This window comes from Saimiri boliviensis, chromosome 2 (genome assembly GCF_048565385.1).
Source record: "Saimiri boliviensis isolate mSaiBol1 chromosome 2, mSaiBol1.pri, whole genome shotgun sequence".
In the NCBI taxonomy this organism is placed as follows: domain Eukaryota; kingdom Metazoa; phylum Chordata; class Mammalia; order Primates; family Cebidae; genus Saimiri; species Saimiri boliviensis.
This window is the reverse complement of record NC_133450.1, coordinates 98,820,763-98,842,583: the sequence shown is the minus strand read 5'-3', so window position 1 is coordinate 98,842,583 and position 21,821 is coordinate 98,820,763. Positions and strand designations below refer to the sequence as shown.

At 44.0% G+C, this 21,821-nt stretch overlaps 1 protein-coding gene across 4 annotated transcripts in view; it reads right to left on the bottom strand.

The window, feature by feature from the left end:
- Positions 1–21,821, bottom strand: part of CDKL1 (cyclin dependent kinase like 1) — a 62,451-nt gene that overhangs the window by 9,309 nt on the left and 31,321 nt on the right. For all 4 annotated transcript variants that reach the window (XM_074393962.1, XM_003930540.4, XM_074393961.1 and 1 more), the window contains exons 4-7: positions 7,860–7,932; positions 4,422–4,512; positions 2,544–2,744; positions 358–440 (exon numbers count right to left, since the gene is read on the bottom strand). In XM_074393962.1, the coding sequence (XP_074250063.1) occupies positions 358–440; positions 2,544–2,744; positions 4,422–4,512; positions 7,860–7,932 (448 nt within the window). The remainder of the gene's footprint in view (positions 1–357; positions 441–2,543; positions 2,745–4,421; positions 4,513–7,859; positions 7,933–21,821) is intronic.

Genomic DNA, 21,821 nt, shown 5'->3' with positions numbered 1-21,821 from the left:
GCAGGTAATTTGGACAGTGCTGAGGAAGAAGTAGTTAACTTTAGCCGGATAGGTCTACGCCTAAAGGCTCGTTGGCTCTGAGCTACCTAGGTTCAACTGCTAAAACAGGATAAAGAACAGGTGCGGCTCCAGCAGGCCGCTCTGCATTCCGGTGCAACAGGCTTGCTAGACTCTGTTTTCAACAGCCTGTAAATTAGCATTAAGGCTAAGGTCTTGCTAGCCAATTTACTCCAATTTTCTTTTTTTCTCTTAGACTGACCTCCAATGCAGGGTAAGCCATGGGGCTCAGGGAGGTGAGTAACAACCAAAGCCTAGCTAGCCTGGCCTACAGAGTCCTCTCCAAAATGGGTCACTCACCGTATCTTCAGGGTCTGGAATTTTCACTCCACTGAAGTACTGATTCGTGCTAAACACTTGCTGGTGCCTAGGAATGAGATCCCCTTTGGACAAGAAAAAAGAAAGTGAAATTGGTTAGCACACACTGATCTGTGGTTTTCTTCCATCAATGCTGTGTTTGTCTATGCCCGCATCTATGGACATTGCAGTGTTCTCGGGCAATCAGAAGGAGAGGCATTCGGGCAACCCTCAGCAGGCTGTGTTGATCCCTACAGTGGGCAGCACACTGTGTTAGGCACAGAGGAGGCAAGCGATGGAAACTGAGGGCTTCAAGCTTCTTGTTCTCAGAGGCTACAGCAGGCGTTCCCAAACTACGGCCTGCGGGCCACATGCGGCCCCCTGAGGCCATTTATCCGGCCCCCTGCCGCACTTCAGGAAGGGGCACCTCTTTCATTGGTAGTCAGTGAGAGGAGCACAGTATGTGGCGGCCCTCCAACGGTCTGAGGGACAGTGAACTGGCCCCGTGTAAAAAGTTTGGGGATGCCTGGCCTGCAGTGTACTGAAAGAACCCAAACCAAACAACTCAGAAGCACACACACACACAAACAGCAAAAGGGCAACAACCACAAATCAAAATCATATAAACTGCATCCTGATAGGTCAAGATATAATTGTGTTGCCTAGCTCTTATAACAGTGTCTTACTAACATACAGCAAGTACTCAATAAATAATTGAAGAAGGAAGAGAGGGGAGGGGAGGGAAGAGGAGGGGAGGGGAGGGGAGGGGATCATGGATTTTCTAGCTAGAAGGAATACATTTCCACATGGGGACCCACTTTTCTTATTTCACTAATTAGTATTCATTTGGAAATCCTGTTTCATGTATGTTTAGAAGCACTTACAATGTGAAGCAATGAAACAAAAAGAATATTTCTATATTCCAGGGAAATCTAGGAAGATCCTCCTGCCCACATTTCCATCAAATCAGCTAAAATCACCTATATGTAAAATTCCATATTACACTTGAAGAGGGATTTTGTTCAGAGAATATAAGGAGATACTCAAATGTATTCTCCTGGGTCACAACCAGGCCCATTTCCCAGAGCACTGTGGGAGTTCCTACTTCAGGATATCAAATTATCTAATTTTACTGATGCGTCCTAAAAATTTACCTCTCACTCAAATGCAAAAACTGCTGCCTCACCTCATTTTGGTGAAGGCAAAATATACCCACTAATGCCTTGCCCAGATATCAGTGAGCTGCTTCATGAGCACAATTCCTTCTTCCTCTAGTGCCAGAGGGGTGACATGGGAAGCTGTCTTAAAATCGCTACAGGAAACACAGCCAAGAAAGGCTGAGTGCCCCTGGAAGGCCTACAAAGCGCCTTCCATGTCACCGAACAAAGTCAAGCTATCAGCAAATATTTACTGCCTACAATGTGCAGAAACTGGTAGAGGGTAAGTAGAAACATTAGGACATGATCTCACCATCAGGAAGTTTACAGTGTCTTTGGGAAGATAAGATTACAAGGCAAAGCATGGTGATGGCAGTTGCTACAAGAGTTCACAGGAGGAAAAGTTTACTTTAAACCGAGATACTTGGGAGTAGTGTCTAAACTCCCTGACTTTGGAAGAGGAAAATCACCACTGATGGGTTGTTTTTCTCACCTTCTCTCCTTTCTCCTCCCCTGCCCTTCCCCTCTGCCTCTGGCGGCACCGAGGGTAGAGAGAAAGGAAAGGGTACTGTGGTGGGAAAGCAAGATGGGCAGAGAGACATCAAAACCAGGCTTCCTCCTGACACTTAGAAGGTTGGGAATCACCCTCCATTGAGTCTGAATAATCCAAACTAGTCAGGCAGGCTGGGGTTAAGGACATTCAGCTGAATTACCCCATCATCATAAATGAGGTAACCCATGAAAGCATTCTGTAAACTGCTAAGCCCTTACAGAAATCTGAGGTTTTATTATTAATGTTTTAACTTGATCCAAACTGCTCAAGAATCCTAGGTCTTTTTGGACAATGAGTACTCAATAATTAAAACAAATATGGCCACCTTTAAAGGAGTCATTTAAATGAGGCTTCGAGTTTTCCTCTTTCCTAACTAATGCCCTAAAGGGCATTATGTGAGGCTGGGAACTTGGCTCTGCCCTGCCCTAACGCAGGGAAATACCCAGTTTTCCAAAACGTAGGACAAAAACACCACTTACCCAAGGTTTTCCTAATCAGATAGAGCTGATCCACATCGGATTTTCCTGGCCACAGAGGCACTCCTGACAGCAGCTCAGCAAAGACACAGCCAATTGCCCAAACATCCACTGGGGGACCGTACTGCGTGTCCCCGACCAGCAGCTCAGGGGAGCGGTACCACCGGGTAGCCACGTAGTCTGTATAATAGTCACTCGGTCCAGCTGGCCAGTGATGGGACATGGAAAACAAGAAGGAAGGCCGGAATCAAAACTGGAGGGGGAGATCTCAGCAGTCAAGCCTGAGCCCAGTCTTGTGGCCTTTCCGTATCGCTGGTTCTCAATTCTAGTTGCACGTTCAAATCACTTGAATATCTTTTTAAAATGACAGATGCTCCAGCCACACTCCAATCCAATTAAAACAGAATCCCTGGGAACGGTCTGCGGGGTACTGGGCACAGTGGCTCACGCTTAGAATCCCTGCACTTTTGGAGGCTTAGGTGGGTGCATTGCTTGGGCCCAGGAATTCGAGACCAGCCTGGGCAACATGGCGAAACCCCCGTCTCTACAAAAGCATACAAAACTGAGCCAGGTGTGGTAACTCACGCCTGCAGTCCCAGCTACTCAGGAGGTGGGAGGATCACCTGAGCTGCAGAGGGCGGGGCTGTGGCGGGCTGTGAGTGTGCCACTGTACTCCGGCCCGCACAGCAGAGTAAGACTCTGGCCTCAAAAAAAATTTTAAAGTTCCCCAGTTGCTTCTAGTCTGCATCCAGGTTTGAAAGACACTCTTCTAAAGTAGCACTTCTGAAAAGTGTTATTTTAGCAAGAAATGGTAGAAACCAGGAAGGTAAGATACTTTTTAAATAACCACTTTACTGTGGTCTAATTTATGCATAGCATACATATGTAAACCACCGTATGTATCTACACGTTTTCAGTAAATACACAATTATAAATGACAGCATGCTTATGCCCTAAATATACAAATACTAGCTTGTATACTTCTAGAGCATTTAGATCCTTTACTGGATCAAGAACTTTTTTTTTTTTTTCTGAGTAGATTTTTATTTTTTATTAAAAAAAATTTTTTAGCCGGGCGCGGTGGCTCAAGCCTGTAATCCCAGCACTTTGGGAGGCTGAGGCGGGTGGATCACGAGGTCAGGAGATCGAGACCATCCTGGTCAACACGGTGAAACCCCGTCTCTACTAAAAATACAAAAAATTAGCTGGGCATGGTGGCGCGTGCCTGTAATCCCAGCTACTCAGGAGGCTGAGGCAGGAGAATTGCCTGAACCCAGGAGGCGGAGGTTGCAGTGAGCCGAGATCACGCCATTGCACTCCAGCCTGGGTAACAAGAGCGAAACTCCGTCTCAAAAAAAAAAAAAAAAAAAAAAAAAATTTTTAAATTGCATTTTAGGTTTTGGGGTACATGTGAAGAACATGCAAGATTGTTGCATAGGTACACACATGGCAGTGTGATTTGCTGCCTTCTTCCCCTTCACCTATATCTGGCATTTCTCCCCATGCTTTCTCTCCCCACCTCCCCACTCCCCCATCCCTCCCCCATTTCCCTCCAACAGACCCCAGTGTGTGATGCTCCCCTCCCTGTGTCCATGTGTTCTCATTGTTCAACACCCGCCTATGAGTGAGAACATGCGGTGTTTGATTTTCTGCTCTTGTGTCAGTTTGCTGAGAATGATGGTTTCCAGGTTCATCCATGTCCCTACAAAGGACACGAACTCATCGGTTTTTGATGGCTGCATAATATTCCATGGTGTATATGCACCACATTTTCCCTGTCCAGTCTGTCATCGATGGGCATTTGGATTGGTTCCAGGTCGTTGCTATTGTAAACAGTTTTTTTGTCTTTTATACTTAACAAAAGAAAATCTCAATACTCACTCAAAAGCCGAGCAAATCCGAAGTCGCAAAGCTTAATCACGGAATGTTTTGTGATGAGGATATTTTCTGGCTTCACGTCTCTATGTATGCACTAGTGTAACAAAACAAAAATAGTATTAAAGCTGATCTATATATGGGATAAATGAAACACATGACTATTTAGCAAATATTGGAGAAATCATTTAAACCTTTCCTTGGTCTGTGGGACAACAGCAAAAGAGCAGCCTAAAATAAATCTAGTACCATGCCTGTCAGAGCCTGAATCACCCCGAATTCCTAAAAGGCCCAAAAGAACCAAGAAGAGTGAAAGTAGGGTAGCCAGTGTTAGCAACAAAAAATATAGGACACCCAGTTAAATTTGATTTTCAGCTAGACAGCAAATAATTTTTTTAGTATAATGCGTCCCACGAAGCACTTCGGGATGTACTTATACTAAAAAGTTATGCTTGTTTATCTGAAATTCAAATTTAACTGGGAGTCTTATATTTAATCTGACAATTCTAGGTGAAAGGGAGAATGTTGAAAGGCTCAGGGTGAGGCCGGAATCACCACTGCAGGAGCTGCAAATTGGTGCATAAGCAGAATTCACCATTCAGTCGTTTAACTGCTAACAGAACACAGTTGGCCTCGTAAACAGGACAAGCCCTGGGCCTGCTGAGATAAGCTGGGAAAAAAAGGGCGTCAACCACAGCTTGCCAAGAGATCTCCCTTCCAGCTCTGACATTCACCCCGACAAGATAAACAAGAGGAGGCAGCAGCCCTCACCTTATGGGGAGAGTCGCTAGATGTCAGCTCTGTCCCACACACAAGTGCTCTGAGAGCTGCAGCCACCCCTCAGGATGTGGCCCCGCTCTATCATTTAGACTCAAATCACCCGTGGTTTCCAGCACACAGCCAACATTCTTTAACAGGGTGATAGAAGAACGTTTGAGAAACTTCACATGATTTTCTAATTAAATGACGATTTTTTGGGCAAAGAATAAATCAACAACCTAATTAACAATTATGTTTTTTTTAAAAGTTGGGTCGGCCGGGCGCGGTGGCTCAAGCCTGTAATCCCAGCACTTTGGGAGGCCGAGGCGGGTGGATCACGAGGTCGAGAGATCGAGACCAACCTGGTCAACATGGTGAAACCCCGTCTCTACTAAAAATACAAAAAATTAGCTGGGCATGGTGGTGCGTGCCTATAATCCCAGCCACTCAGGAGGCTGAGGCAGGAGAATTGCCTGAACCCAGGAGGCGGAGGTTGCAGTGAGCCGAGATCGCGCCATTGCACTCCAGCCTGGGTAACAAGAGCGAAACTCCGTCTCAAAAAAAAAAAAAAAAAAAAAAAAAGTTGGGTCAAAATACTGCTCAGGATCCCTAGTAATCTTCCTCTTTCCCAAGTGTTTTCCTCTCAGGAGGAGAATGATAGATCATCCTGCAGCCTGAAACCCTGGGGTTATTCTTAAGAATGTGGAGAGGATTTGGGTTCTTCTTGGGCATGACCAGTTCTCAATCCAGACGATCTTCAGGGTGAGGGATCAGTGTCAGTGTTTCCCCATGGGTATTTATTATTCTGGAAAATTTGAGAGTGAAATAAAACAATTTTGGGATTTTATTACAATCTATCTGGTTCTTTGCAATTAACATCCCTGAGATCTCTATTCTTTTACCACTGGCTTCACATATTGCTATAAATGGGTACACCATGAATACCATGATGACATATGGTCAGAAGTACTTGCAAGCAACTATGTGCTCCGATTCTATTCCGGGAATTCTTTACAAGTATCTGCACCCACCCCCATCAGCACATGGAGCCAAACAGAGTGTCTGAGACTCTCCAGGGAACTGTGGTATGCATTCTATTTGTTTTTATCATCCCAGATCTGCCCTACCAGGATCTCAGTGCAGTCTCTCTTGTTCTCCCATCCTAAAGCCTGCTCTCAAGAGAGTGCTGAGTCACAGTAATTAACAATATGGGTGTCCACTCTCCCCTGTGTATGACAACGATTATAGCCTTTAGCTAGTTGGAAGCTCCGCAGGGAGAAGTGCTGTCTACTCTCATACTTCCTCCTTCCGGGAATACAGCATCAGGAAAAATCATTTGAAACAACATAAAGCAGGAGATTTAGCTCTACCACCTAAATTGACTCTGGCAGTTGGGTAGGATAAAATATTGCAGTGAAATTGCACTCATGGCCAAAACGAAGTTCTAACATTGGACTCTGGTTTCTTTTTTCTTTTTTTTTTTTTTTTTTGAGACAGAGTTTCACTCTTGTTACCCAGGCTGGAGTGCAATGGCGCGATCTCGGCTCACCGCAACCTCCGCCTCCTGGGTTCAGGCAATTCTCCTGCCTCAGCCTCCTGAGTAGCTGGGATTACAGGCACGTGCCACCATGCCCAGCTAATTTTTTGTATTTTTAGTAGAGACGGGGTTTCACCATGTTGACCAGGATGGTCTCGATCTCTCAACCTCGTGATCCACCCGCCTCGGCCTCCCAAAGTGCTGGGATTACAAGCTTGAGCCACCGCGCCCGGCTTGGACTCTGGTTTCTATGTGCAGGCAGTGGGCAGTGTTGCACTGGACGGAGCATCAGGCTTCCCGGCATCTGTGAAGCCATGTCACCTGGGCAATAGTCTACTCTGCCTCTGCCAGCCAGCTGTGGCCAGGAGTGTCACAGGCTTTCACTGGATCCAGGCTCAACACTCATATCTCACCAAAGCAGACACTAGTACTTTGAAGTGCGCTTGGGGCTTCACCTCCTGCAATTGACATATTGCTGCTAAGCAGACATGAGTCACCTGGGGTTTCCCCTTAATTTCACAGACTTTTGGGAGTACAAGACCATATAGACTCCAAGTGAATGGGGTTCTGCCTTAAATCTGAGTGGTTTCTAATCAGTATGAATGTATGACTAATTTTTGGGTTTTGTGTGTGTGGGTTTATTTGTTTTTTGAGACAGGGTCTCATTCTGTCATCCAGGCTGGAATTCAGTGCCATGATCTTGACTCACTGCAGCCTCGACCTCCCCAGCCCCAGCGATCTTCCTGCCTCAGCTGCCTGAGTAGCTGGGACCATAGGCACACACCACCGCACTCAGTTAACTTTTTAAATTTTTTGTCGAGACAGGATTTTGCCATGTTGTCCAAGCTGGTCTCGAACTCCTGGGTCCAAGCGATCTGCCTGCCTTGGCCTCCCAAAGGGCTGTGATTACATCCAGGAGCCACCATGCCTGGCACTAGTTTCTTAAAATCATAAAAATGCATGTTTTATACAACCTAAGCAAGAAGGAATATCTAGGTTGGCATTTTTAGCCTCTACTTACCCAACCAGGCTTATGAAGATTTGGGTAAAAATTTTTACCCACAAAAATGTGATATAAACTTTGTACAAGGCTCCACCTCAGCTTAAGGGGAGCCTTCTCACTCTTCAAAAGAGATCATGGGACTTACATTGTGTTTATGGCAAAAATTTACAGCTTGCAGGGTCTGCCAAGTTATGCTCTTCACGAGATGTTCTGGTACCCTAAGAAAAATAAAGAAGCACAAACACATTCTTTAGAGTAGCCATGGAATTCAGCTCAGGAAAAGAAAAAGTAAACCAAGATAGGCTTTAGTAGTGAAAAAACCCTAGGTGACACATAGTCGTCTTACTCATCAGTCATTCCATGAATCCAAAATGTTAAAATGTGTGACCAGCATACTGCTGTATTCTAGGGACAACAGGTTAACAAAGATGCAAACATCTACTTTTTAAATTATTATTATTATTATACTTTGAGTTCTGGGCTACATATGTAGAAGGTGCAGGTTTGTTACATAGGTATACATGTGCCATGGTGGTTTGCTGCACCCACCAAACCGTCATCTACATTAGGTGTTTCTTCTGATGCTGTCCCTCCCCTAGCCCCCAACCCTCTGACAGGCCCCGGTGTGTGATGCTCCCCTCCCTGTGTCCATGTGTTCTCATTGTTCAACTCCCACTTATGAGTGAGAACATGTGGTGTCTGGTTTTCTGTTCCTGTGTTAGTTTGCTGAAAATGATGGTTTCCAGTTTCATCCATGACCATCCATGACCCTGCAAAGGTCATGAACTCATCCTTTTTTATAGCTACATAGTATTCCATGGTGTATATGTGCCACATTTTCTTCATCCAGTCTATCATTGATGGGTGTTTAGATTGGTTCCAAGTCTTTGCTATTGTGAACAGTACTGCAATAAACATATATGTGCATGTGCCTTTATAGCAGAATGACTTATAATCCTTTGGGTATATACCCAGTAATGGGATTGCTGGGTCAAATGGTGTTTTTGGTTCTAGATCCTTGAGGAATCGCTACTCTGTCTTCCACAATGATTTAACTAATTTACACTCCCACCAACAGTGTAAAAGCGTTCCTATTTCTCCACATCCTCTACAACATGTTTCCCAACTTTCTTTTTTTTTCTTTTTTTTTTTTTTTTTGATACGGAGTTTCACTCTTGTTACCCAGGCTGGAGTGCAATGACGCGATCTCAGCTCACCGCAACCTCCACCTCCTGGGTTCAGGCAATTCTCCTGCCTCAGCCTCCTGAGTAGCTGGGACTACAGGCATGCACCACTATGCCCAGCTAATCTTTTGTATTTTTAGTAGAGATGGCGTTTCACCTTGTTGACCAGGATGGTCTCGATCCCTGATCTCTTGACCTCATGATCCACCCGCCTCGACCTCCCAAAGTGCTGGGATTACAGGCTTGAGCCACCGCGCCCGGCCCATGTTTCCCAACTTTCTAATGATCGCCATTCTAACTGGCCTGAGATGGTATCTCCTTGTGGCTTTGATTTGCATTTCTCTAATGACCAGTGATGATGAGCTTTTTTTCATATGCAAACATCTACTTCTATAGGTAAAGGCATGAAAACCTCCAGGGAGTTCAACAAGTATTTGCAACCACTGGGAAACTGCCTGGCAACTCTGAGCTCCATTTCTACAAGGAATTTTTTGTTGATGGAAAGTTAGTTACTATTCAGCACAAAAGATGCCGTTTATTTTTTCAAGTTGCCCCAAACCGATGGCTTTGAAGCAGGACTTATCTTCCATGTGTGGGCGCGCGCGGCATCTCAGAGCAGAAGTGCTGTTGTTTGTTCAGATAATGAAGACTTTACTGATTCTAGTGAAGACCTTTACATTGCAAACCATGCAACAAATGTTAGTAATAATGTAAAAACCCGAGGCATCCTGGTTCTTTCCCCGTGCTGCCATGGCAGCCAGGTGTACCCTACTTACATCTTTCTACCCTCTCCTCCATCACACCAGCTCAACTCCAAGCCACGGCTCCCAGTGCTTCCTCCTCGACTCAAATCTTAGGTTACCAGGGCTCCCAGTAGTCCCAGCAGGTACTTTGTGTGAATTAGAAAGAGGCACCTCGCCTGGGAGCATTTTAAACAATAACAACAACAACAACAACAAACCAAGGCAGGGAGTGAAAGAAATGAACCACAGAGAGCGTGCATTTATTTTTGAGACCCCCAACCCACTGGCTGGACTTACTGTTTTGATAAATCAAACATTCAACAATGTTGCTCTGGTCAGCCAAAACTAATACGTAAATCGTGGAGGAAACTCTTGAGTAGGCTGTGTTAAGGGGACCACAAAAAGTCACTTTTAACCTCGGAGAGAGGCTACGAGGCCACTGTTGTCACAGGCCAGACGTTCAGGAAATCCTTTCAAGCAGATCAGAGGGCGTTTGAACAGAGAGTGGGATCACAGGAAGGAAAAGGAAGAGGCCACTTCCGGGAAGGATGGTTGGACATTGCTGGACCGGGGCTGTGTCCCTCGGCTTCAATTTGCTTCTCTCCAAATTCTCTTTTCCTTGTGTGAGTGGAATATAGGCACAGACACGGGAAAAAGTCACTGTCAAGAAAAGAGGCTTAGAAAAATGCAACTAAGCTGATACATTAGGGGAAATGCTTTTCCCCAGCCTCCACTTTTTCTTTTTTTAGAGACAGGGTCTTGCTCTGCTGCCCAGGCTGGAGGCAGTGGTGCTATCATAGCTCACTGAAACTTGGACTCCTGAACTTAAGGGATCCTCCTGCCTCAGCCTTCCCAGTAACCTCTACATTTTGTCCAGAAAAGTGGAATATATTTTTGACTATTCAATAAATTGATTTTTTTTTTTTTTGAGACAGAGTCTTGCTCTGTTGCCCAGGCTGGAGTGCAATGGTATGATCTCAGCTCATTGCAAGCTCTGCCTCCCAAGTTCAAGTGATTCTCCTGCCTCAGCCTCCTGACTGGCTGGGATTACAGGCATTTGCCATCATGCCTGGCTAATTTTTGTATTTTTAGCAGAGATGGAGTTTTACCATGTTGGCCAGGCTGGTCTTGAACCCCTGACCTCAAGTGATCCACCCACCTCGGCCTCCCAAAGTGCTGGGATTACAGGCATGAGCCACCGTGCCTGGCCTGTAAATTAAGTATAAATATAGGATTACCTATAGTGATATAATAGCAGACAACTTTAGTTCCTACAAACGTTTCCCCAAATAAATTATATAAAAGGAGCATATAAAAGTAGGCTGAGTGCAGTGGCTCACACCTGTAATACCAACACTTTGGGAGGCTAAGATGGGTAGATCACGAGGTCAGGAGATCAATACCATCCTGGCTAACACAGTGAAACCCCGTGTCTACTAAAAATACAAAAAAATTAGCTGGGCGTAGTGGCAGGTGCCTGTAGTCCCAGCTACTCGGAAAGCTGAGGCAGAAGGATCTCTTGAACCCAGGAGGCAAAGGTTGCAGTGAGCCAACATCATACCACTGCACTCTAGCCTGGGTGACAGAGTGAGACTCTGTCTCAAAAGAAAAAAAAAGTAAATTATAGTCACATATCATTATTGCTTCTTTAATCCCCAGCACATCTCATCTCCAGAATTACAAAATTCTCAAATGTAAAAATTCTGTACAAACTACCTAGTGTCTTCTTGAATTGGCTACTCACTTCACTTCTTTACTCAGTTTCTTTTCTGGAATGCAGAGGCCTCTGACTCTGAGAGTTCTTTTAGCTGAAACACTCAGATAATAAGAGGGGTCAGGTTTTCTCTGTTGGAGAAGAGAGTTACAACTATAAAAAGGGGGAAAAAATAGATAGAATACATTCTGTGGTGTTGGACTGAGAGAGAGAGAGAGTGAAAGAGAGAGGGCATGAGAGCGCTGTGCTGGAAGCCGTGGACCGCGTTATGTAGGGTAGCCCAGAAAGCTGCTCTGGTTAAGGGAACATCTAAAATGGTGGTTAAGGTGGTAAGAAGTGGCCAGATTTGGGCCATATATATATATATATATATATATATATATATATATATATATATTTTTTTTTTTTTTTTTTTTTTTTTTTTTTTTGAGACGGAGTTTCACTCTTGTTACCCAGGCTGGGGTGCAATGGTGTGATTTCGGCTCACCGTAACCTCCGCCTCCTGGGTTCAGGCAATTCTCCTGCCTCAGCCTCCTGAGTAGCTGGGATTACAGGCACATGCCACCATGCCCAGCTAATGTTTTGTATTTTTAGTAGAGATGGGGTTTCACCATGTTGACCAAGGTGGTCTTGATCTCTTGACCTTGTGATCCACCCGCCTCGGCCTCCCAAAGTGCTGGGATTACAGGCTTGAGCCACTGTGCCCAACTGGGCTATATATATATATATATATATATATATATTTTTTTTTTTTTTGAGACGGAGTTTCGCTCTTGTTACCCAGGCTGGAGTGCAATGGCGCGATCTCGGCTCACCGCAACCTCCGCCTCCTGGGTTCAGGCAATTCTCCTGCCTCAGCCTCCTGAGTGGCTGGGATTACAGGCACACGCCACCATGCCCAGCTAATTTTTTGTATTTTTAGTAGAGACGGGGTTTCACCATGTTGACCAGGATGGTCTCGATCTCTTGACCTCGTGATCCACCCGCCTCGGCCTCCCAAAGTGCTGGGATTACAGGCTTGAGCCACCGCGCCCGGCCTGGGCTATATTTTTAAAACAGCTCTTCTAGGATTTTCTGAGAGATTCGATGTGAGGGTAAGACAAGAATCAAGGAATGACATCATGTTTTTAACTAGAATAACTGGTACATGATGGGGCCTTTACCCCAGAGAACACTGGAGGAGAAACTGGCTTGGGGGAAGGGAATACTTACTGGACACCCCAGGGAAGGCTCTGAGTCAGTGATTCTAAATTCAGAAGGACGGTCAGGCTGGAAAGGTAAGTTTGAGAAGCAGAGCATACGGGTGCTCTTCGGGGCCCAGGACTGAATGAAGCCAATTAAGGAGTGAATGGAGCTAAAGAAGAGGAGCTCGGAAGGAAGCTGCGAGACCCTTCACCACAGAGAGGGCAAAAAGGGAAAGGGAGCCTCAAAGGGGCGCGGGAATTGAGAGCATCAAGTGAATAAGTCAACACTCAGGAGAATACTGTGTCACAGAAGCAGCTGAAGGAAGTGCTTCAAAGGACTTCTGCGTTAAGATGATGGATTGAACAAGCCCAGCGAATTTCATTCCCTCCCGAAACCTGACTAGAACTATGCTGAAGACTTCTGAAGACAAACCCTCACAAGGTCAGAGACGACAGGAGAAGAGACAACAGCAACGTGGTGCAGAATCCAGAAAGCAACTGAAGGAAACATAATTAACTGAACAATTATAATTAATTAACTTAACAATCCTAGAAAGCAAAAATCTAAGCCAGGAGAGGGAAGAGGGAGAACCCACCAATTTACCCCGAACGAATCCTCAAAAGGCTCAGGAAGTAGAAGCCAAGATCTCTATGGAACTAGGAGCTAAGAAGTGTGGGAAAGTCTGTTTAGGAAATAATCAAATTCCTAGATCCCTTCTTCTATTATTTGCCCGTGAGAAACACTCTTTCCGCTACCTGGCAGAAGGGTGGAGCTTTGTTTCTGGAGAGGATAAAGCAGAGGACACTTGGCATACATGAGATTGTGGATACTGTTCTGAAAACAGGTAATTAAAGGACTATACACATACAAATTGCCAAGCGCTGGGATTCCCCAACCCTCTTCCTTCACTAGACTCTGAGAAACCCAGCAGGCCAACTTCACTCTCCAGGCAAACTATTCAAAGACTTTTTTGGGAGCTCAGGGGGAAAGATCTGAAGATTCTGACACTGGGGTTCTCCCAGCAAATGGCCCAGCTAGAAAACCATAGTGAAGCTCAGAGGTTCCAATAGTTTCTTTTTTTTCTTTTTTTTTTTTTTTTGAGACAGAGTTTCGCTCTTGTTGCCCAGATTGGAGTGCAATGGCGCGATCTCGGCTCACCACAACCTCCGCCTCCTGGGTTCAGGCAATTCTCCTGCCTCAGCCTCCTGAATAGCTGGGATTACAGGCACGCGCCACCATGCCCAGCTAATTTTTTTTTTTTTTTTTTTTTTTTGTATTTTTAGTAAAGACAGGGTTTCACCATGTTGACCAGGATGGTCTCGATCTCTTGACCTCGTGATCCACCCGCCTCGGCCTCCCAAAGTGCTGGGATTACAGGCTTGAGCCACCACACCTGGCCAGGTTCCAATAGTTTCTTATTCTTAACTATGAGCACACAGCAGAGATTATATAATGTCCAAGAAAAGCCTCTAATCAGAAAGTGGAAGACCAGAACAAACAGAAAAAAAGCAACTTAAAAGTAACAGAAATTACGAAGGGTGAAGAGAAAATTTTGACGTGGACTCAGGGAGAGGAGCATCACACACTGGGGTCAGTCGGGGGTGGGTAGGGGAAGAACAGCGGGGGTTGGAGAGGATGGGGAGGGATAATGTGGGGAGAAATGCTGGATATAGCATACACCTAAAGTAAAATAAAAATAAAAATAGAGTGTATATATATATTTAAATACCATCAATATCCTCAGAGAGAAAAGAAATGCTGTTTTTGTATCTATGAAATAAGAAAAGGGCCGGGCACGGTGGCTCATGCCTGTAATCCCAGCACTTTGGGAGGCCGAGGCGGGTGGATCACGAGGTCAAGAGATCGAGACCATACTGGTCAACATAGTGAAACCCCGTCTCTACTAAAAATACAAAAAATTAGCTGGGCATGGTGGCTCATGCCTGTAATCCCAGCTACTCGGGAAGCTGAGGCAGGAGAATTGCCTGAACCAAGGAGGCGGAGGTTGCGGTGAGCCGAGATCGCGCCATTGCACTCCAGCCTGGGTAACAAGAGCGAAACTCCGTCTCAAAAAAAAAAAAAAGAAAAGGATACTATAAGGAGAGGACCAGTCCAAGAGTCCACACCCAAATAATAGAGGATCAAGAAAAAGAAAACACATAAAACAATGAACAGGAAGTCATTAGCAAAACAATTCAAACTTTTTTTCTGAGGCAGGAAAGGCCCAGCAAGTGCCAGGATAATGGATGAAAATCAAGGCCCACTCCTGAGTTTCATAATCAAAAACAGCACAAAGCGAAGCTTCCTACAAGCTTCTGGAAAAAGAAACAGGACTTCATAAGGGAACAGAAAATAGAGTGGCATCAGACTTCTCAGCACTAGAAAATAGAAGATGCTAAAACAATGACTTCAAAATTTTGAAGGAAGATTGTCTTCAACCGAAAACCAACAAATAGCCTGTACCCAAACAAAAGACCAATCCAGTGTGAGGATGGAATAAGACTTTTTATCTTTTTATTTTTTATGATTAATGTTTGATTTATTTTACCAGTAAAGCAGGCAGATTAGGAATAAAGACTTAAAAAAAAAAATTTTTTTTTAAAGATGGGATTTCACCATGTTGGCCAGGCTGGTCTTGAACTCCTGACCTCAGGTGATCCACCCACCTTGGCCTCCCAAGGTGCTAGGATTACAGGCGTGAGCCACCGCGCCCGGCCAGGAATAAAGACTTTTTAATCATGCCAGGGCAAGGTCTCAACCTCTGATTTCTTCCGTACCTCTCATCTGCTCTTCCTCAGGAAGCCCCTCATGGGTGCAGTCCACCAAAAAGGAGCACTCCATTATAAAAGAAGCCGATGTGGGATGGAGAGCCAGTGCAGGAGGGAAGCAGCAGGAGTCTCTGGGAGGACAGCAGAGGGAGATGACGGATAACTGTACTCCAGGTGTCAAAAGCAACTAATCCGGACAGGACAGTGTGACACAGAGTCAGGCACAGAGAGGTGTGTCATTGCCATGACCCCTGCCTCGTGCCACCTTAAATCAATACAAATATATTCAGCAAACTTAACAGCTTTGGAAGAGTCTGGGTGACTGGCTGGGCCCTTCAGGCTAAGGCAGATGTTCTGATGTTCTTGGTTCTTCTCTCTTGTTTTTTGTTGTTGTTGCTGTTGCTGTTTGGTTTGTTTTTGAGATGTCTCCCTCTGCTGCCCAGGCTGGAGTGCAGTGGCTTATCTCAGCTCACTGCAACTTTTGCCTCCCAGATTTAAGCAATTCTCCTGCCTCAGCCTCCCCAGTATCTGGGATTACAAGCATGCGCCACCACGCCCAGCTAATTTTGTATTTTTAGTAGAGATGGGGATTTCTCTGTGTTGGTCAGGCTGGTCTCAAACTCCTGACCTCAGGTGATCCACCCACCTCGGCCTCCCAAAATGCTGGGATTACAGGCATGAGCCATCACACCCGGCTGATACTTTTTAATTTTTGTAGAGATAGAGTCTTGTAGTGTTGCCCAGGCTGGTCTTGAACTCCTGATTCAAGTAATTCTCGTGCCTTGACTTCCCAGAACACTGGGATTATAGACATGAGCCATTATGCCTGACCTAGGGAAGATGTTCTTAAAATTGCACGTACTAGCAAGCCTAGGGAACTTTATGACATTTGTTTCCACATTGGTGCTAAATAATGGCTGTGGCTGAGCTCTAGGGCAGAATGGGGAAGGGCTACAACAGGCAGAAAGAGAAGGGGCTCAATTCTTTCTCATTCTTTATTGCTTTCTTTTTTGGTGGGGGGGGGGCGGGGGGATGGAGTTCTGCTCTTGTTGCCCAGGCTGGAGTACAGTGGTACAATCTCGGCTCACTGCAACCTCCACCTCTCTGCTGCAAGCCATTTTCCTGCCTCAGCCTCCCAAGTAGCTGGGATTACATGTGCTAACCACCATGCCCAGCTAATTTTTGTATTTTTAGTAAAGATGGGGTTTCACCATATTGGCCAGGCTGGTCTTGAACTCCTGACCTCAGGTGATCTGCCTGCCTTGGCCTCCCAAAGGGCTGGGATTACAGACATGAGCCACCATCCCTAGCCCTTCATTTCAATATGTTTGTGTTGCTTTAAAAATTTGCAACAAACAACATAACATTTTTAATCTAAAAAAGAGTGAGAAAATTTCTGGTATTTCATCGTCAGAAACGGAAAACGTGTGGTAATATACTTTACCTAAGAGATGTTCTTGGAACAAACTATATTATTCAGAAAAGGAACTGGTGGTAAGTAAATCTGTGCAGGAAAGAATCAATGAAATCTTAGGTCTGGCTGCACTTACAGATGGGCAGAAAAATGAGGAGAAAACATCCAAACCAGTCATTTGTAAAACTTTGACACAGGGAGACCAATCATTTATAGAATAATAGGTACAAAGCTTTTTAAGTTCTATAGAAGATAAGAAATGGTCGTGGCCGGGCGCGGTGGCTCAAGCCTATAATCCCAGCACTTTGGGAGGCTGAGGCGGGTGGATCACGAGGTCAAGAGATCGAGACCATCCTGGTCAACATGGTGAAACCCCGTCTCTACTAAAAATACAAAACATTAGCTGGGCATGGTGGCACGTGCCTGTAATCCCAGCTTCTCAGGAGGCTGAGGCAGGAGAATTACCTGAACCCAGGAGGCAGAGGTTGCGGTGAGTCGAGATCGCGCCATTGCACTCCAGCCTGGGTAACAAGAGCGAAACTCTGTCTCAAAAAAAAAAAAAAAAAAAAAAAAAAGAAATGGTCATGTTTGGGGACAAATATAAAAACAGAAACCTAAGTGCTGGGAATTATAACTGACATGTATTCATGTTACTGTAACAGAATACATATCTTATGGTATAAATTTGCTTGTGTTAGTAGCAACATGAAGTTGGATTTTCTCCAAAAGTTTTCCAAGGCAGTACCAGAAGTTACAAGCATGTTAATAAGAAGATGAACTAGCGTCCACTTCAGGGTCAGATGAGAAGTCTTTGAGTCTGATTTGGCAAGAATTATTTTTAATAATTAAACATTAAAACATTACTATGGCAATAAACATGAAAAATATAAAAGCACAAATAAAATGAAAAATATCAACAACATTCATAACTAATTATTAGTAATGTTCATACTTATTACTTGTCTTTTTTCCCATATACATGTAAATTCTATGAAAAGGATATATGTATTTTTATTATAGTATATATATTTTTTCATTTGACATCCACTCATGAACATTTTCCTGTGTCAACATATGTTTTATCTACTAATATAAGCATTATTCTTAATGGGTTTATTGTATTCTATCATAAAGCTTTATCATAATTTACTTAACTACTTCTCTATGGTTGGACATTTCAGTTGATCACAGTTTTTCCTCAATATTTAAAAATACCCCATAACAATACATACTTTTCTTACTAAGTTTTTGCACATATACTCAAACATTTTCTCATGGTAAATGAGAAAATTATTCAAAGCAGACCTGCTGGGTTTAAGATAATGCCTCTGAGACTTTTAATACCATGCACTGATGGCCAAATTGCCTTCTGGACAGGTTGCTCTAGCAGTGTACTGCATAATCTCTTTTGACAATATTAGGTTTTAGAAATTTTAAATCAAAGTAACTGTTTTAAAATGAAAATCCAAATATTGTATGATTATCCTCCTTTAAAATCACTTTGTAACTATCAATTTATTGATCTGCTAATTCAGTCATTCTGCAAGTACTGGGTATGCACCCAGTGCCAAATATGCAGCTAGAAGACACTGAGAATACACAGGTGAGGAAGGTCCAGCTCTTTCTCTTAGGATTTTGTAGTTTCCTTGTCGAATAGGCTATGTAAATAAACAATCCCAGAAGATCTTACAGAGGGCAGTGTGCTGGCAGGCATCATAAAGGAGTCAAATGTCAGCTGTAAGACAGACGGCAGGAGTTTTCCAGGCAGAGAAGAGAAAGTAGGGAAACCCACGCTTGCTGAGCAAACAGCATGTTCTCAACCCTAGAATGCAAATGATTTGGTAGGACGGGTCATGTATTATGGGCAAACTGGTGGGGAATGGAGGGGCTAGAGTGAGTAAGATCTTGTATTTCATGCTGAGGGGATTTCCCCATACCAGTAAGCTTTGGGGAGCTATTAAAGGATTCTATGTAGGGGGTGGCATGTTCAACTTTGTATTTTAGAAATCTGTACTTAGAAATATGAGAAGTGATCACCGGACATTCTGAGGATAAGTATACTAACCTAAGGGGGTCCCACCTGGCACCAAGCATGCTGGTAACCCCACCTGGCAACACCAGCATCAGTAGCTTATTCTTTGCTGATATTGTCTAATAAATCAAATAAAAACTGAAAGATAACCGAAGTCTTCTGACTCCTCAGGTACTTGATCATCAATCAATTCATAGCATTATAGAGCTAGAGGTCCCCTTAAACTTTAGCCAGTCCTAAACTCTCATTTTTACAGGTGAAGACACCTGTAAGCAATTTGCCCAAGGTCACACAGATAATGCTAACTCACCTTTGCTGTGAATGTGCTTACAAAATTTTATTTTATAGTATGATGTCTCTATATTAAAAAGTTTTCATAATCAAACACTGCATGTTCTCACTCATAGGTGGGTGTTGAACAATGAGAACAGATGGACACAGGGAGGGGAGCATCACACACTGGGGTCTGTCGGGGGGAAATAGGGGAGGGACAGCGGGGGGGGAGGGTGAGGATTTGGGGAGAGAGAGCATGGGGAGAAATGTCAGATATAGGTGATGGGGAGGAAGGCAGCAAATCACACTGCCATGTGATTAGCAACAGTCTTGCATGTTCTTCACATGTACCCCAAAACCGAAAATGCAATTAAAAAAATATTTTCTAGAACTAAAAGAATTAAATACCATTTACCAACACCAATAGCAATTATCATTCCAAATAATAAAACATTAAAATCATTCTGATTGCAATCAGAAACTAGATTCCCCTGAGGAAAGCAACTTTACTAGTCCAGGGTATATCCACTGACATTCTTCTCATTGCTAATAAATATAAGAGAAATAAAGGAATAAACATTGGCAGAAAAAAAAAGTTGTCATATGATGACAGACTGGATAAAGAAAATGTGGTGCATATACACCATGGAATACTATGCAGCCACACAAAAAAATGCGATTATGTCCATTGCAGGGACATGGATAGATCGAAGCCGTTATCCTCAGCAATCTAATGCAGGAACAGAAAACCAACCACCACAAGTTTTCACTTATAAGAGCTGAACAATGAGAACACATGACACAGGGAGGGGAACATCACACACTGGGGCCTGCTGGGGGCTGGTGGGAGGGAGAGCATCAGGATAAATAGTTAATGCATGTGGGGCTTAATACCTAGGTGATGGGTTGATAGGTGCAGCAAACCACCATGGCACACGTTTACTTATGTAACAAACCTGCATGTCCTGCATATGTATCCCAGAATGTAAAATTTTTCATATGAATTTCAAAATCTTTGGTTGATACAGTTTAACATTTACTCCTTAATGATGACAAGCAAAGATTTGAAATTGCATTTAAAGTAGATTGGAGGCTGAGTGACGTGGCTCACGTCTGTAATCCCAGCACTTTGGGAGGCTGAGTCGGGTGAATCACTTGAGGTCAGGAGTTTGAAACCAGCCTGGCCAACATGGTGAAACTCCATCTCTACTGAAAATATAAAAATTAACCAGGTGTGGTGGCGGATGTTTGTAGTCTCAGCTACTAGGGAGGCTGAGGCAGGGGAATCATTTGAACCCGGGAGGCGGAGGTTGCAGTGAATGGAGATTGTGCCACTGCACTCCAGCCTGGACAACAGAGCGAGACTGTGTCTCAAAAATTAAAATAAAATAGATTGGAGAAGTAATGATTATTCAGTATGATCAAAAGTGACTTATTTTTAAAACAAACAAACAAAAAATCTTCAACCTTCAAACTAAATGGATGTAATCTGGTTAAGAATATATCTTATTTTTCCAAACATGCACATTTAATAGTATTCCTTAAGTAAATCTTGTATTTGGAAAGCCATAGCATTTTACCATTTGGAAACCAGGTTGCTGGTAATTAACCGCAATCTACAGGTTTATAATCTACAGGTTTTTCTGTTTTCTCTCACTCCCATATTAAAGCATTTTCTATTTCCTGGAATATATAACCTATTTCAGCCAGTGGAGTTTTAAAAAATCTGCTTTCAAAACTGTAATCAGCTGCGCGCGGTGGCTCAAGCCTGTAATCCCAGCACTTTGGGAGGCCGAGGCGAGTGGATCACGAGGTCGAGAGATCGAGACCATCCTGGTCAACATGGTGAAACCCCGTCTCTACTAAAAATACAAAAAATTAGCTGGGCGTGGTGGCGCGTGCCTGTAATCCCAGCTACTCAGGAGGCTGAGGCAGGAGAATTGCCTGAACCCGGGAGGCGGAGGTTGCGGTGAGCCGAGATCGCGCCATTGCACTCCAGCCTGGGTAACAAGAGCGAAACTCCATCTCAAAAAAAAAAAAAAAAAAAAAAAACTGTAATCACCCTTTTTCTTCTGCTCAAACTGTATGCCAAATAAAGAGCTGAACTTCATGGCTTTTGACTCCTACAAATCAGTGTTCCCAAGACACCTAATATGATTAACCAAATACACCTCTTTGGTACCACACAGCCACGAGTAACTTATATTGGTAAGTTTAATTGAAGTGTCACTTGCAAGCCATCAAAAGATCAAATATCAACATATGAATGTTTTCTCCTTTGAAAACATAATTTCTCTGTATCGATGACTTTCTGAAGGGAGGTGTCTGTCCTCTTGGCTTTCTCTGGCTATGTAAATTAACATTCTGAAACATGAAAAGTCTGTGCTATGATCACTAACAAACCACAAGCCACAAGCCTGGAGGTCACGGCAGATCATATACAACCATCACCACGCGGCAGAGCAAACCCTTGGCAAAAAGACTTGAAAGAGGTGTTGGAGGAGCCTCAGCCTCCAGCCACTGAAGTCAGAGTGTGAGCCATTCACATTCCATGGGATGGGACACCGTTCCACAGCTCTGATCTATAGTCCACTCTCATATCGTCCCCAGCCAGTTGGGCTCCCAGGAACAGAGCCAAAAAAGGAAAGGATGGGATATTTTTCATCCCTGGTCAACTTCTCTCAAGTCTCCTCCCCTTTCAACTCCAACGCCACCTCCACCATGAAGCCTTCTTTGAATAATATCTCCCAGGACCTACTAATCATTCCATCATTCCACCCTCTCCCTCCAGCCA